The sequence below is a fragment of the Odocoileus virginianus genome, chromosome 15 (assembly GCF_023699985.2).
Source record: "Odocoileus virginianus isolate 20LAN1187 ecotype Illinois chromosome 15, Ovbor_1.2, whole genome shotgun sequence".
NCBI lineage: Eukaryota > Metazoa > Chordata > Mammalia > Artiodactyla > Cervidae > Odocoileus > Odocoileus virginianus.
The window spans coordinates 17,258,222-17,273,404 of NC_069688.1; the positions used below are offsets into that span (position 1 = coordinate 17,258,222).

The window sequence follows — 15,183 nt, forward strand, 5'->3', positions numbered from 1 at the left end:
GGGACCGGAAGTGTCGCGGGGCGGGAAGGGGCGGGAAAGGGCCGGTTTTCTGGCGCGTGCGCACAGCTGCCTGGGCCCGGCCCTGCCCCTAGGACTAGGGGGCGAGGTGCTGGGCTGAATGGGGGCCTTAGTGGGTCGGGGAGAGGGATCCATGATCCCCGAGCACACCCACCCTGGACCCCGTAATGCTCCGGACTCGGATGCGGGCGTGGGGTCCCTGCTGGAGATCCTCGAGGAGGTGGCCCGCCCTGTAGGACAGGCGGCTTAGACATCCTAAGTTAATATACACAGAGCACAATGCATTCAAACTTCGGGAGAGTCAGGAACCCAACCGCTCGACCTCGGGAAATGGGTGCGGAGGACAGGGGGCGAGCTGGAGGTGACCAAGTGCCCGAGGCAGAAAGACAAGCTAGGGCTCGGGTCAGGGGCCACTGCTAGTCCTTGGTAACGGGGGTCTGGGTGGGGGCGGTCGTTTGGAATCCCAAGGGACCCAGGAACTAGCCCCAGCCGTGGGGGCCCGCCCCGAACGCTGCCTCCACGGATTTCCCGCGAAATCGTGTTCCCGTTGCGGACAAGACCATTCTAGAGGGGGAGCGCCGAGCCAGTTGTGCGTAGGTGTCCTGCGGGGCGCGGGCTGAGGCCGTCGAGTTCCCCCTATCGCTGCCCAGTGGTGCCTTCCGGCTGCGGGTCCGCGCGAGGACGCTGCCGCGATTGGTGGGCCGCCGCTGGGGGCGGAGCCAACGGTGCCGCCGGCGGGAAATCTGCGTACCGCTGAAGAGGAGCTTAAACGCGCACCTTAGGTGGGCCCGGGAGGGGTTTGGAGTGGGGGGGTGGTTGGGGTCGGCCGGGGGGGTACGGGGGTGTAAGAGTTGAGGGGAGGGAAGACAGGAGCGAAGGAAGAGGGGCGGGGGTCTGTAGGGAGCGTCCACGCAAACCCGCGTCCCTGTTGCGCAGACCGCCATGTCGTCTCCTGCATCTACCCCGAGCCGCCGCGGCTCCCGGCGGGCCGCCCCAGCTCAGCCACGTGAGTGTCTGGTCCCTGCTGTGCCCCGCGGGGTCCCCTGGGAGGGCGGGCGGTGCCGGGTCAGCCCTTGTACGGGCCGGGTGCCGCCCGCGCCGACGCCGCGGTGCCCTCCACTCCCGCAGGCCAGGACCCCTTTTCGTCCGGGGAGCCGCAGCCGCTGCCCTCGTCTCCTGGCGCCGAGCCCCGCACCCCGTCCCGCGCGCCGCCCGCAGGTGAGCTGCCCGGTTGGGAGTCGGCGGGGGGGGGGGGGGGGGTAGTACCTGGCGGGGGGAGTGGACGATCCGCTGGGCTCCTCCCCCCCTCCCCCCCCTCCGGCTCACCCGTGTGGATGCGATCCCCAGCGGTCCCCCTGGACCTGGACTTGAGCTCGCCGCTGACCTACGGCACCCCCAGCTCGCGGGTGGAGGGCACCCCGAGGAGCGGCGTGCGCGGCACTCCCGTGCGGCAGAGACCCGACCTGGGCTCGGCCCGGAAGGGGCTGCAGGTGGACCTGCACTCGGACGGGGTGAGTTCAGAGCCGGTCAGGGCGCGGTGGGGTGCGCGATGTGGGCGGTACCCCGAACCGGCTCCCATCGCCTTTTCCTGTGCAGCCGGCCGCAGAAGATACAGTGGCGAGCGAGCAGTCCTTGGGCCAAAAACTCGTGATTTGGGGAACAGATGTAAACGTGGCAACGTGCAAAGAAAACTTTCAGGTGAGGTATCATTCCTCCAAGCTTGGAAAATGTGGGAGCATTTTCTTGGACCTATGTCCAAGTGCCCCAGTGTTTGGGCACAGGTGCTTACATGGCTCAGAATCATAGATGTAGTTTTTAGGAAGAGAAAACATGCTTGTTTTCAAATTCTGACACCACTCCTACTATTCTTTTTGTGTAGTCCAGTTGGCTTACAATATTGTGTTAGTTTCAGGTATACAGCAAAGTGATTCAGTTACAGTGATACTTTTTTTTTCTGATTTTATTTAATTATAGGTTACTAATAAGATATTGAACATAGTTTCTTGTGCTAAATAGTAGATCCTTGTTGCTTTTCTATTTTGTATAAAATAGCTTCTGTTTGTTAACCCCCTACTGCTAATTTACCCTCCTTTCCCCTCTCCCCCTCTTTATTGGTAACCATACATTTCTGTGTGAGTCTGTTTCTGTTTTGTATGTAGACTCATTTGTGTTATTTTTTAGATTACATACATAAGTGATAGTGATACATAGTACTTGTCTTTGTCTGACTTACTTCATTAAGTATAATATTGTCTGCACCTATCTGTGTTGCCACAAGTGGCCGATATTTATTTTTTATGACTGAGTAGTAGTCCATTTTATTATAAACACATATATGGTCATTTTGTGTGTGTGTGTCTGTGCCTGGTTTTTGTTGCCACACTGGGGCTTTTCATTGCAGTGAGCAGGGGCTATGTCTAGTTGTGCTACGTGGCCTTCTCACTACTGTGGCTTCTCGTTGCAGAACATGGGCCCTAGGTTGTGTGAGCTTCAGTAGTTGTGGGGCTTAGTTGCCTCGAGGCATGTGGGCTCTTCCCAAGGGTGGATCTCATTCTCTGCATTGGCAGGTGAATTCTTAACCACTGGAACTAGGGAAGTCCCGTGACATCTTCTTAAGCCAGTTGTTTATTGATGGGCACTTGAAAAGATACATGCACCCCAGTGCCCATAATTTGAGTAGCTGCTTATTCCTAACTGCATTAAGCTTAATCTTTCTCTATGTTCAGAGATTTCTTCAGCGTTTCATTGATCCTCTGGCTAAAGAAGAAGAAAATGTTGGCATAGACATTACTGAACCTCTGTACATGCAGCGACTTGGAGAGGTAATGAAATATGCTTACCTAAAAATTCAAATTAACTGATTTAAAACAATTAGAATATGATTTGTTTGTTCTATTCTATAGATTAATGTTACTGGAGAGCCATTTTTAAATGTAAACTGTGAACACATAAAATCATTTGATACAAATCTCTACAGACAGCTCATCTGCTACCCACAGGTAAGAATTTGGCTTTGACCTTGGCAGACTACAGTAAACATCTAGAACATCTGCAGGGTTTCTGGATAGCAGTCTTCTCAGTAACAGAATATGCCTGCAGAGTGGTTGTGTCTGTGTGTGTGTGGACACTACAGGGGATGAGAGGATGGGACAAATTGAGAGCATAGTAGTGAGGAAGGTGTGTGTGTACACTTAGGGCTGATTCACTTTTTACAGTAGAAACTAACAATACTGTAAAGTAATTATACTCCAATTAGAAAAAAATAAGTGAACATATAACCATCATATGACACAGCAATTGCATATCTGGAAATTTATCCCAGAAGAACAAAAACTTATGTTCACATAAAAACCTGTACACAGATGTTCATAGCTGGAATCAGCCCCGATGTCCTTCAGGTCAGTTGTGGGCAAACAGCTGTGGTATGGCCAGTCTGGAACATGCCTCAGAGGTAAAACATACTATGACTTGGATGGATCCCACGGAAGCAATTCCAAAAGGTTACATACACATTCAAAAGGTAATGTTAATGTATGGTTCCACTTACATAACATTTGAGATGAAAGAATTTTAGAGATGGACATATGAGTAGTTCCTTGGGGTTACAGAGAAGGAATAGGGGAGGGGGAGCTCAGTTTGGTGACAAAGGGACAACATAGGGATCTTGGTGGCTTTGAAGGACTATTCAGTACCTTAACTATGGTGACAGATTCATGAATCTATGCAGGTGATAGAATTGATAGAACTGAATACACACATATACATACAAGAGTGAATACATGTAAAGCTGGGAAATCTGAATATAAGTGAATTGTACCAAGTTAATATCTGCTTGTGATATTAGACTTTTTGCAAAATGTTATCATTAATGGAAACTGGGCAGAGTCAGAGATCTTTATATTTCTTACACCTGCATGTGGATCTACAATTATCCCAATAAAAAAGGCAATGAGAATTTAAAAAAAATTTTTTTTATAAATAGAATATGCCTCAAAGAACCTTTTTGTTGTTTTTCTCTTTTTCCCTTTAGCCATGCCTCATGGCATGTGGGATCTTAGTTCTCCAACCAGGCATTGAACCCATACCTTCTGCAGTGGAAGTTGGAGTCCAAATGACTGGACTGCTAGGGAATTTCGCCACAAACTCCTTAAACCATGTTCTTTCTTTTTTAAGTTGAACACTTTTTTTTTTTACATATTAACATTGAAAATCAAGATATGTGTTACTTTGGCTAGCTTGTCATAGTTTCTTCATATATACATAAGGTAATAGTGACTCGCAATAGTGTGTTGGGTTTGATGTAAAATATGTTAAATGAAAATGGTCACACACCTGACATGTCTTAACAGGATGTGTTAACCATACTACAGTCTTCTCTGGTCTTAAGGTCAGGCTTGATCAACAAAGCATCAGTTACATTGATCCTATTAATAGCTGTAGGCTTTGGAGGCAAGCAGACTTGTTATTAAATAGTGATTTTGCTGAATTGCTGTGTAACCTTGGCTCAGTTCCTCAGCTTCTGAGCAGCCATTTCCTCATCTATAGAACGGACAGCAGGTGTTAACAAATTTGAGTAAGAATTATGATTTAACCTACCTTGCTATCATTTTGGTATGGAGGAAAAGACATGAAAGTATGGGCTTGTGTTACTAATTAAAAGCCTACAGTCATGCCAGCACAGCCTGAAGGAACTACTACTGTAGACTCACCTCTTTTAAGTCAAGTGAGAAAGTGCTGATGTGTGAGAGTCCAGTGTGCCCAAGGGTTTGTGAACTGCACGTGTGTGATTTCTAGGGTAATGCTTCTTGATTATACCATGTTCTTTTGTTTTTATGCCTTGCTAATGTCAGTTACTTTATTATATTTAATCCTAAGCTAAAAATACAAGCATAGCTTGGCATCTTATGTTTGTTTTTTAGGAAGTCATCCCAACTTTTGACATGGCCGTCAATGAGATCTTCTTTGACCGCTACCCTGACTCAATCTTAGAGCATCAGATTCAAGTGAGACCATTCAATGCCTTGAAGACTAAGAATATGAGGAACCTGAATCCAGAAGGTACTGTCTTTCCCCTAGTTTCATTGAGATACTGTTGACATATAGAAGGTAATGTTTTTAACAGCAGGAAAATACCTTACGTGAGAGTCACTTCACCAAGGAACCTTAGAGGAATTGGTGACAGTGACGGTGGTGGACTGAATTGACAGAAACCAGGAGTAGGCTCTGTTGTGCCACATGCTTGTAACTCTACCATTCCTTTTTTTATTAATAACAAATGAAATTATATCAAAGATACAATAATTTTTGACAGTTTTTTATCTTAAGGTAAACTTACCCAATGATGATAGTTTTACAGTTACTTTACTAAGTAGGCACTTTTGCAGAATCAGTGTAGAAAACAGATCTATAAAATATTGTCCCTTCCCTGATGCATAGGAGGAAGTCTGGTTTGGGAAGTAAGAGAAAAGGCAGAAGAACAGTGTAGGGGCCTCAGCCCAGGTAGACGGTGCGCTCGGCCCCGTTCGGAAGGGTTTGCAGCCAAAGGTTTGGAAAGCAGCCCTGAAGCTTCTGTTATTTATTTTGGGGAAATCCTGTATCAGGGCCCAAAGTTATTAGTGGGACAGGTAAGTCTGAACCCCACACGTATAGTGGATGGTGGGTGTGGCTATAAAGGACATTATCACAAGCACATGGGCTGTTGCAGCCACGTCATCAGTCTGGTTGTCCCCAGGCAGCCTGGATGGCCAAACTTAGTGCAGATCAGTAGACTTGAGGGGTTGAGAGTAATCCGCACAGGAGGAGCATCCCAGGCCAGAGTTGAGGGTGCCCAGCGAGGTATCGGTGCTCTGGCCACGGAGTCTCCTGTGACTCCAGCACCCTCATGCAGCCTGCGGCGAGGTCCTCCAGGGCTGGACAGCAGACCCAGACCCTTGGAGAGGCCCACGCCCGACTGGGACGAGCCACATTCTGTCCACCTTTCAGACATCGATCAGCTCATCGCCATCAGTGGCATGGTGATTAGGACATCCCAGCTGATTCCAGAGATGCAGGAGGCCTTCTTCCAGTGCCAAGTGTGCGCCCACACGGCCCGCGTGGAGATAGACCGCGGCCGCATCGCTGAGCCTTGCGTGTGCGAGCGCTGCCACACCAGCCACAGCATGGCCCTCATCCACAACCGCTCCGTGTTCTCCGACAAGCAGATGGTGCGTGCCCCTTCCACGTTTCCTGTCCTTGTTCTGCCCCCTGCCGGATCCTCCAAAGCCCAGTGCAGCCTGTCCACTCGTGCGGCCCTAAAGCTGTGCTTCCTAACTGGGTTGACCTGGAAGGGAGCACCACCCAGAATGGACTAGAAAAGCAGGCAGAGGGTGATGCAGTCATACTCACCGCGGCCCTGATGTGGCCACCCCACCCCCGCATGGGGGAGTGGTTAATCAGCAACGTTCTCAGAATGGAGGTGAGACTGAGTTGCTGGAGACTAGTGTGTTGTGGTGAGCACAGCCATTTTCCAGAGAGATGTCCCTAGGGCAGTGAAGGTGTTGGGCATCTGGATGTCCTGAGATGTCTGTTACCCGTCCTTCCAGATCAAGCTCCAGGAGTCTCCTGAAGACATGCCCGCGGGACAGACGCCACACACGGTCGTCCTCTTCGCTCACAATGACCTTGTGGACAAGGTCCAGCCTGGAGACAGAGTGCACATCACAGGTGAGGGGCTCCACCATCTGACCTCTGATGTGGTGCCTGCCCAGACAGTACGCTGTATTCTGCTGTTGTCCAAAATAACCAATGAGCGACTTTAAATATGTGAGCTTTTTGGATTTCCTTCCTTTTTAGACTTTTGGAACAGGATTTTAGTATTTTTAGTCAAATTATTAATAACTGTGCATTCACTTAAAGAGAAATGAGAATTCTGTCTCACACTGGGATGCACTGAACACAGCAGCAAGCAGGCGCCGTGTGGAGGTGGGGGTCCTGAGTCAGCCTCACAGCTGTGCTCAGAGCCCCCCAGAGCCCTGCTCCCTGTGCTCTAGGCTGAGAGCAGGTAGGTGAGAGGGTGTCCTTTGTGCCCTCAGGCATCTATCGAGCCGTCCCTATTCGCATCAACCCCAGAGTGAGCAACGTGAAGTCCGTCTACAAGACCCACATTGATGTCATTCACTACCGGAAGACTGACTCAAAGCGTCTGCATGGCCTTGATGAAGAAGCAGAGCAGAAACTTTTCTCCGAGAAACGTGTGGAGTTGCTCAAGGAGCTTTCCAGGAAGCCAGACATCTACGAGAGGCTTGCGTCTGCCCTGGCGCCAAGCATCTATGAGCACGAAGATATAAAGAAGGTAACTGACCTCGAAAGGCTTCTTGCGTATGGCCAGGCCTGAAAGCTCAAGGTCAGGTGGTGTAAACACCTGGAAAGGCTGACCCTCGGTTCGAGGGTGGAACAGGGGCTGCACCCTCATCTCCATCCCCGGCTCCCCCATTTCCAGGCAGGCCCCCCGTGGCCTCTGACATGCTCTCGTCCTCTGATCTCTTCAGCATCTGTTGACAGAGCCCCCTGCCTCTCCACCACCCACCTCAGGTGAGTGCTGAGACCTGTCTGTCTGTCTGCCCAGGGAATCTTGCTTCAGCTCTTCGGCGGGACGAGAAAGGATTTCAGCCACACAGGGAGGGGCAAGTTCCGTGCGGAGATCAACATCCTGCTGTGTGGGGACCCAGGGACCAGCAAGTCCCAACTGCTGCAGTACGTGCACAGCCTGGTCCCGCGGGGCCAGTACACGTCCGGGAAGGGCTCCAGCGCCGTGGGGCTCACCGCCTATGTCATGAAGGACCCTGAGACTCGGCAGCTGGTGTTGCAGACTGGCGCCCTGGTGCTGAGCGACAACGGCGTCTGCTGCATCGACGAGTTCGACAAGATGAATGAGAGCACGCGCTCTGTGCTACACGAGGTCATGGAGCAGCAGACACTGTCCATCGCCAAGGTCAGTCACCCGCCCGCTCTGACGTCTGCGTGGGGGTCGGGGGTGGGGCCTGAACCCCACAGCCTCTGGACCTGCAGCTCGGGAGACTGGCCCAACACTGCTGTCGGGTCCCAGCCCATCTGTGTGTACTCTGCAGGACCTGTGTCCTCTGTGCGGTACTAACCTAAAGCCTGGCGCTCATAGAACTTGAGTCTGTCCTAAATCTCACGCCAGGGGCTTGGTTTTTGAGAAGGATGTAGTCACAGCAGATGTTTACCTCCACCTCCATCCTTGGCGTGAAACCCAGCTTAGCTTCCCCAGTGCGATGCTACAGGCACCGTGCTTGTGGTGCCATGGTTCCCTGGCAGAGGTCACCTGAGGCAGGGGCTCTCAGCTCCTGCCTGCCTCAGCATGAGACTGCTGACCACGCTATCTGTCACTCCGGCAGGCTGGGATCATCTGTCAGCTCAACGCCCGTACCTCCATCCTGGCAGCAGCAAACCCCATCGAGTCTCAGTGGAATCCGAAAAAAACCACCATTGAAAACATCCAGTTGCCCCACACACTCTTATCAAGGTACGATAGCACATGTTCATCAAACAGATGGTTTTATTTTACTCATCTGTGAAAGGTTCAGGGTGAGGGTAAGAAGGAAATAACCAGGATTAACACAGACAATTTTCAGCTCTTCATGCCGGCGTGGTCATGCCAGCATGGTCTTCATGTCTGCTCAGTCATGGGTCCTGAGATGAGGACCATGCGTTTGCTCACCTTGATGCATGCTTGTTTCTTGGAGCACTTGGGGTCTTTCTTCTCCATACTTTCGGAAGCCCACCTCTCGCCACTCTCGGTCCTATAGCCACTGTAGACAATCAGCAAAGTACAGAGAGCAGCTTCCTACAGTAGACAAGGGTCTGAGAGCTACATTTTGTGGAGGGGAGACATGTGACCCAGGCTTCCCCTCAAGGATGGATGTATTTCATAATGGGTTTTAGAATTTGGTTATTTCACTTCTTTTTTTTTCTTTCTTTCTTTATTTTTTTTTATATATTGTAGTGGTTTTTGCCATACATTGACATGAATCAGCCATGGATTTACATGTGTTCCCCTTCCCGATCCCCCCTCCCGCCTCCCTCTCCATCCCATCCCTCTGGGTCTTCTTTCACTTCTTACACAAATAGTTCTTTTCCCCAACACAGCTAAATGTGTTTCACTCACCTCCAGTCTTCAGAATCACAGCAGTGTTTCCCTCGGGAGCCTCCTGCTTCTGACTCACCTTCAGCGCCCAGCAGTTGTTCCCAGGCAGACCTGAGGGCCGGGGCAGGAGACCCGAGGGCCTGGGTTCCTCAGACCACCTGGGCCGGGCACGCCTGCCCCCTCCCATGGAGGCCGTGGGTCCACCCTCAGGTGTGTGGGTGTCCTGACTGGGAACCGTCACCATGTCTCCTCAGGTTTGACTTGATCTTCCTCATGCTGGACCCCCAGGATGAGGCGTATGACCGGCGTCTGGCTCACCACCTGGTGTCCCTGTACTACCAGAGCGAGGAGCAGGCACAGGAGGAGGGCATGGACATGGCGGTGCTCAGGGACTACGTCGCCTACGCACACAGCACCGTGATGCCGAGGCTCAGCCAGGACGCCAGCCAGGCCCTCATCGAGGTACCCGGGGCCCGAAGGCTGCTGGGCCCTGCTCAGCTCTGAAACAGTTTTTGTTATGTCAAGAACAACACTGTCTACTACAACTGTTTTCCCTCCTGTGTTGTAAAAGTTGACTTTTCCAAGTGTGGAAGAAGAAAAAGGATTCATTTCTACAAGTTGTGCATTCTTTTTATGTTTAAGTTCTTGTAAGCACAGTGTATTGAAGACCAGGGTGCCCGAGTTGAAACATCAGTGAGGCTGTTAATAGTGACTCTGTAATTCTGGTCTCTGAGCTATATTTGCTCATTTCTAAAGAATTGAAGTATTTTATGTTCACTTCTCAGTACCTTTTAAGTGGGCAGCAGTGCCTGGTGACAAACGCATGAATGTTGTGACATCAGGAAGGTTTCTGGTGCTTTGGTGGGCTTTTCATCCTGACAGTCCTGAAGATGCTCAAGTGAAAATTACACGTGATTTGTAGTTTTCCATCTGGGTCATCTGGAGGAAATTATGTCATCCACATGTATACAGTTTACCTTTCGTGTGCTCTGAGTCAGTGACCCTTGGCCTGCTGTTATGTGATCCTCACAGGGTGTGAACAAGCCAAGTCCTCAGTTCCCTCCCCAGCACCACGTTCCCCCCACCAGGTGCCACCCCTCCCCTGGATGAGGGTGGAGGCCTAAGGCTAGACCCCACTCTCCCCTCAGGACTTCTTGCCTGGGGTCACCATGTGAGGAGTCAGCGTATCTCCTGTCTTGCAGGCCTACGTGGACATGAGGAAGGTTGGCAGCAGCCGAGGGATGGTGTCCGCGTACCCCCGGCAGCTGGAGTCGCTGATCCGCTTAGCGGAAGCCCACGCCAAAGTGCGGTTTTCAAACAAGGTGGAGGCCATCGACGTGGAGGAGGCCAAGCGCCTGCACCGGGAGGCCCTGAAGCAGTCAGCCACGGACCCGCGGACAGGCATCGTGGACATCTCCATCCTCACCACAGGTCAGCCTTCCCCCAACATGGGTGCTGCCCTGTCTCGGGTCAGAGTCCCCATGAACATGCAATGAGGCTGGGAGGAGGCAGACACTGGCGCACTCGGCCTAGCCCTGTCCCATCCAGCCGTCTGTCCAGGCACCAAGTCCCCTGTTAAGGAGTGACTCAGGCCCTCGCAAGGAGACTGCTTCTGTGTGGACTGCTGGGCTGTGTCTCAGTGGAGAGTAGCAGCTCTGAGCTTTTAGAAAACTGGGGGCAGGATTCAGACCTCACTCTGACTTTGTGTGTTCTAGCCACTGTTCCCTTACCTTGTCTGGTGACAAGACTAAAGATTATTTTAGACTAAAGTCAATTTATGGCTAAAGAAGTACTACTAGAGATTTGAAAGGTATTCCCTTCCTTATGGGAGAAACATTTTGCTTTCTCTTAACCCAGGAATGAGTGCCACCTCTCGGAAGCGGAAAGAAGAGTTAGCAGAAGCATTGAGAAAGCTTATCTTGTCGAAAGGAAAGACACCAGCCCTGAAATACCAGCAGCTCTTTGAAGATATTCGGGGACAGTCTGACATAGTAAGTGTTTACGTGGACATTTTGTTTGTTTAATAGTTTTCTTTTCCCTTGATGCTGCTTTAAAGTTTTTTTCCCCTAGCTTTCCCCCTTCATTTGCTGCTTGAGTAATAAACGTAGACACAGATAAAGACAAGAAGTAAGGTTCCCATCCACCATCTGCGAGTGATCACAGTGAGAATTTTTTCAGTCTTCTGTGTGGATGTAGACGAGTGGTTTTTGAGCCAAGTCAATGGCTTCTTTGATTTTTAGTCAGTGACAGTCTTAGCTCGCTCTGTGACACTGAACCCACTGTGACATGTTCATTCTGTCTCGTGCCTTCCCAGTCATGTACTCAGCTGATGGACATTTAGAGTGTTTGCAGTTTTGGCTGTTATTAGGAAAGCCAGGTTCACGGCAGGGGCTCTGCTGGTCAGGACCAGCCCTTGCCTGCTTTCCTGACACCCCTTTCTTGGCCCCATGTGACCGCTGAGTAGTGCACACAGACCAGGGCACCAGGCCTGTGGTGCTGAGCATCAGGCCCCTTGGGGGAAGAGTTGGAGCATGAAATGTGTGTCCATCCACCCCAAAGGCAGGAGACTCCAGTGGTTTCTAAACTTGGGCTCATTGTGTGTCTGGGTAGGGCAGCTCCAGAGGTAAGCTCTTTGCTCTTCCCCGAAGGCAATCACCAAGGACATGTTTGAAGAAGCGCTGCGTGCCCTGGCGGATGATGACTTCTTGACGGTAACTGGGAAGACCGTACGTCTGCTCTGAAGGCCTGGGAGCAGCACCGTCCTGGCCCTGCCACAAGCAGGAGAAAGGGCTTCAAGGTCATTGCTCAGCACCATGAGAATTTTCTCACATGGCTTCAGTTTTCCTGGGAAGCCAGTGTGTTCATCTGTTAACCCGTCCTGGGCCATCTGTGAGTGTGGGCAGCAGAGACTGTTCCCTGGAGCACCAGGGCTGAGTGGTGTGTCAGTGCAGACATTAGGATGCGGTCTTCTCTGCAGACTGCAGTCTTGGTCCTGGTCTGTGCTCGAATCTGTCCGGTACTGGAGACACTTGGGTGTTCCTGTCCCTCCCTGTGAAGAGGCGACGGACCCCACTGAGTCCTCCAGGCTTGTTTTCTTGCCTACAAGAGGCTAGTAACAATGGGGTTCCATGTTAAGTTGTATTGCTTTGCTCTAATATGTAAAACTTTTTCCTCGATAAATGATAGAATAAGTAATACTTGGTTGCCTGGCATTTTTCATTAAGAAAAAAGGTTTAATAAATACTGCTTTTATGGAAATTCATTAGTGATTCGTAAGTCACTAATAAGTTTCATCTTATTTAAAAATATCTTGGTTTTAGCAGTCATTCTCATAAAACCACTATTGGCTGCAGTCTCGGGCAGAAATACAACTGTAACAAGTAACCCCTGAAATGGGTAACTGTGTGAGTTTGGCCTTTTTATAACTTAGAGTCACCATTCATTGGCAAAGTGTGCAGACGGAACCGAGTGTTTAAACAGCATTACATTGGGAGCCGGGTGGAATTTGAGGTCACTTGAGCAGTGTCACCTTTGACTTCCTATGAAGTAACACATTAATGATGTTTTTCTGAACTCTAATTCAGTACCAACATGGAACTGAAGGCTGCAAATGAAGTTTGATATTAAGGGAATTTGAGTCAAATGAACCCAGTGAAGGTTCTGTTGTACAGGATACAGGTTTATTAGGGTGCATTTCTGATCCCTTTTGGCCTGGGGGGGGTTCCCAAGAGTGGGGGGGGAGTTGGGAGGGTTTGTTCCCTTTGCAGAGCCAGGACAGAAGGATGCTGTTGGGGGTCTGCAGGTGGTGAGGTAGAGGAGGAAGAGTACATCTCCCTGGAGAGCTCTGCCAGACCCAGTTCCAAGAGCTGGAGCTGGAGGGTGAGCGTTCGGAATCACCCTTGTGCCAGCTTAACCCCCTGCAGACTCATTCTCAAGTGCTGAGGCAGGAAACCTACAGAGTCACCCTTGTGCTGACTTAACCTTCTGTGAACTCAAATCAGAGTGCTGGAGCAGAAAACCTGTAGACTCACCCCTGAATGCTGGGGCAGGAAACCTGCGGACTCACCCTTGTGCTGACTTAACCTCCTGTGGACTCAAGTCAGAGTGTTGGAGCAGGAAACCTCCGGCAGACTCACCTCCGAGTGCTGGGGCAGGAAGGACGGCCCCTTCCCAGCTGTGGAATGCGGTTTGTTGAGCATGGGTTGGGCTGCCAAGGCCAGGTTCCTGGTTCCTCTTCTTCCCGACCCATGCAGAGGGCTGGCACATGGTCCCTGCCCGAGTGTCCCACGAACAAAAGAAGAATGTAGGTTATTCTTGCTCAGTTCAGTTCAGTCGCTCATTCATGTCTGACTCTTTACGGCCCCATGAATCACAGCACGCCAGGCCTCCCTGTCCATCCCAAACTCCCAGAGTTTACTCAAACTCTTGTCCATCAAGGCTGTGATGCCATCCAGCCATCCCATCCTCTGTCGCCCCCTTCTCTTCCTGCCCCCAATCCCTCCCACCATCAGGTTCTTTGCCAATGAGTCAACTCATGAGGTGTCCAAAGTATTGGAGTTTCAGCTTCAACATCAGTCCTTCTAATGAACACCCAGGACTGATCTTCTTTAGGATGGACTGGCTGGATCTCCTTGCAGTCCAAGGGACTCTCAAGAGTCTTCTCCAACACCACAGATCAAAAGCATCCATTTTTCGGCACTCAGCTTTCTTCACAGTCCAACTCACATCCATACATGACCACTGGAAAAACCATAGCCTTGACTAGACGGACCTTTGTTGGCAAAGTAATGTCTCTGCTTTTTAACATGCTATCTAGGTTGGTCATAACTTTCCTTCCAAGGAATAAGCGTCTTTTAATTTCATGGCCTCAGTCACCATCTACAGTGATTTTGGAGCCCAAAAAAACAAAGTCTGACACTGTTTCCACGGTTTCCCCATCTATTTGCCATGAAGTGATGGGACCAGATGCCATGATCTTAGTTTTCTGAATGTGGAGCTTTAAGCCAACTTTTTCACTCTCCTCTTTCACTTGTATCAAGAGGCTTTTTATTTCCTCTTCACTTTCTGCCATAAGGGTGGTGCCATCTGCATATCAGGTTATTGATATTTCTCCCGGCAATCTTGATTCCAGATTGTGCTTCTTCCAGCCCAGCATTTCTCATGATGTACTCTGCACATAAGTAAGCAGGGTGACAATATACAGCCTTGACGTACTCCTATTTGGAACCAGTCTGTTCCATGTCCAATTCTAACTTGCTTCCTGACCTGCACACAGATTTCTCAAGAGGCAGGTCAGGTGGTCTGGTATTCCCATCTCCTTCAGAATTTTCTACATTGTATTGTGATCCACACCGTCGAAGTCTTTGGCATAGTCAATAAAGCAGAAATAGATGTTTTTCTGGAACTCTTGCTTTTTCGATGATCCAATGGATGTTGGCAATTTGATCTCTGGTTCCTCTGCCTTTTCTAAAACCAGCTTGAACATCTGGAAGTTCACGGTTCATGTATTGCTGACGCCTGGCTTGGAGAATTTTGAGCATTACTAGCATGTGGTACTGAGTGCAATTGTGCAGTAGTTTGAGCATTCTTTGGGATTAGAATGAACACTGACCTTTTCCAGTCCTGTGGCCACTGCCGAGTTTTCCAAATTTGCTGACATTGAGTCAGCACCTTCACAGCAGCATCTTTCAGGATTTGAAATAACTGGAATTCCATCACCTCCACTAGCTTTGTTCATAGTGATGCTCTCCAAGGCGCACTTGACTTCACATTCCAGGATGTCTGGCTTTAGGTGAGTGATCACACCATCGTGATTATCTGGGTCGTGAAATCTTTTTTGTACAGTTCTTCTGTGTATTCTTGCCACCTCTTCTTAATATCTCCTGCTTCTCTTAGGTCCATACCATTTCTGTCCTTTATCAAACCCATCTTTGCATGTAATGTTCCTTTGGTATCTCTAATTTTCTTGAAGAGATCTCTGGTCTTCCCCATTCTGTTGTTTTCCTCTATTTCTTTGCATT

The 15,183-nt window shown here is 50.0% G+C and overlaps 1 protein-coding gene across 1 annotated transcript; it reads left to right on the forward strand.

Moving 5' to 3' along the window:
- The first annotated feature begins 88 nt into the window (after window positions 1–88).
- MCM4 (minichromosome maintenance complex component 4) lies at window positions 89–12,421 on the forward strand. The gene is made up of 17 exons (XM_070477073.1): window positions 89–800; window positions 955–1,024; window positions 1,147–1,236; window positions 1,366–1,529; window positions 1,615–1,716; window positions 2,745–2,840; window positions 2,922–3,017; window positions 4,938–5,076; window positions 6,001–6,221; window positions 6,600–6,720; window positions 7,089–7,348; window positions 7,622–7,987; window positions 8,415–8,542; window positions 9,418–9,625; window positions 10,366–10,594; window positions 11,021–11,154; window positions 11,812–12,421. Exons 2-17 carry the CDS (start codon window positions 961–963, stop codon window positions 11,902–11,904), a joined length of 2,511 nt encoding a protein of 836 aa, XP_070333174.1. The 5' UTR covers window positions 89–800; window positions 955–960; the 3' UTR covers window positions 11,905–12,421.
- The last annotated feature ends 2,762 nt before the right edge of the window (window positions 12,422–15,183 follow it).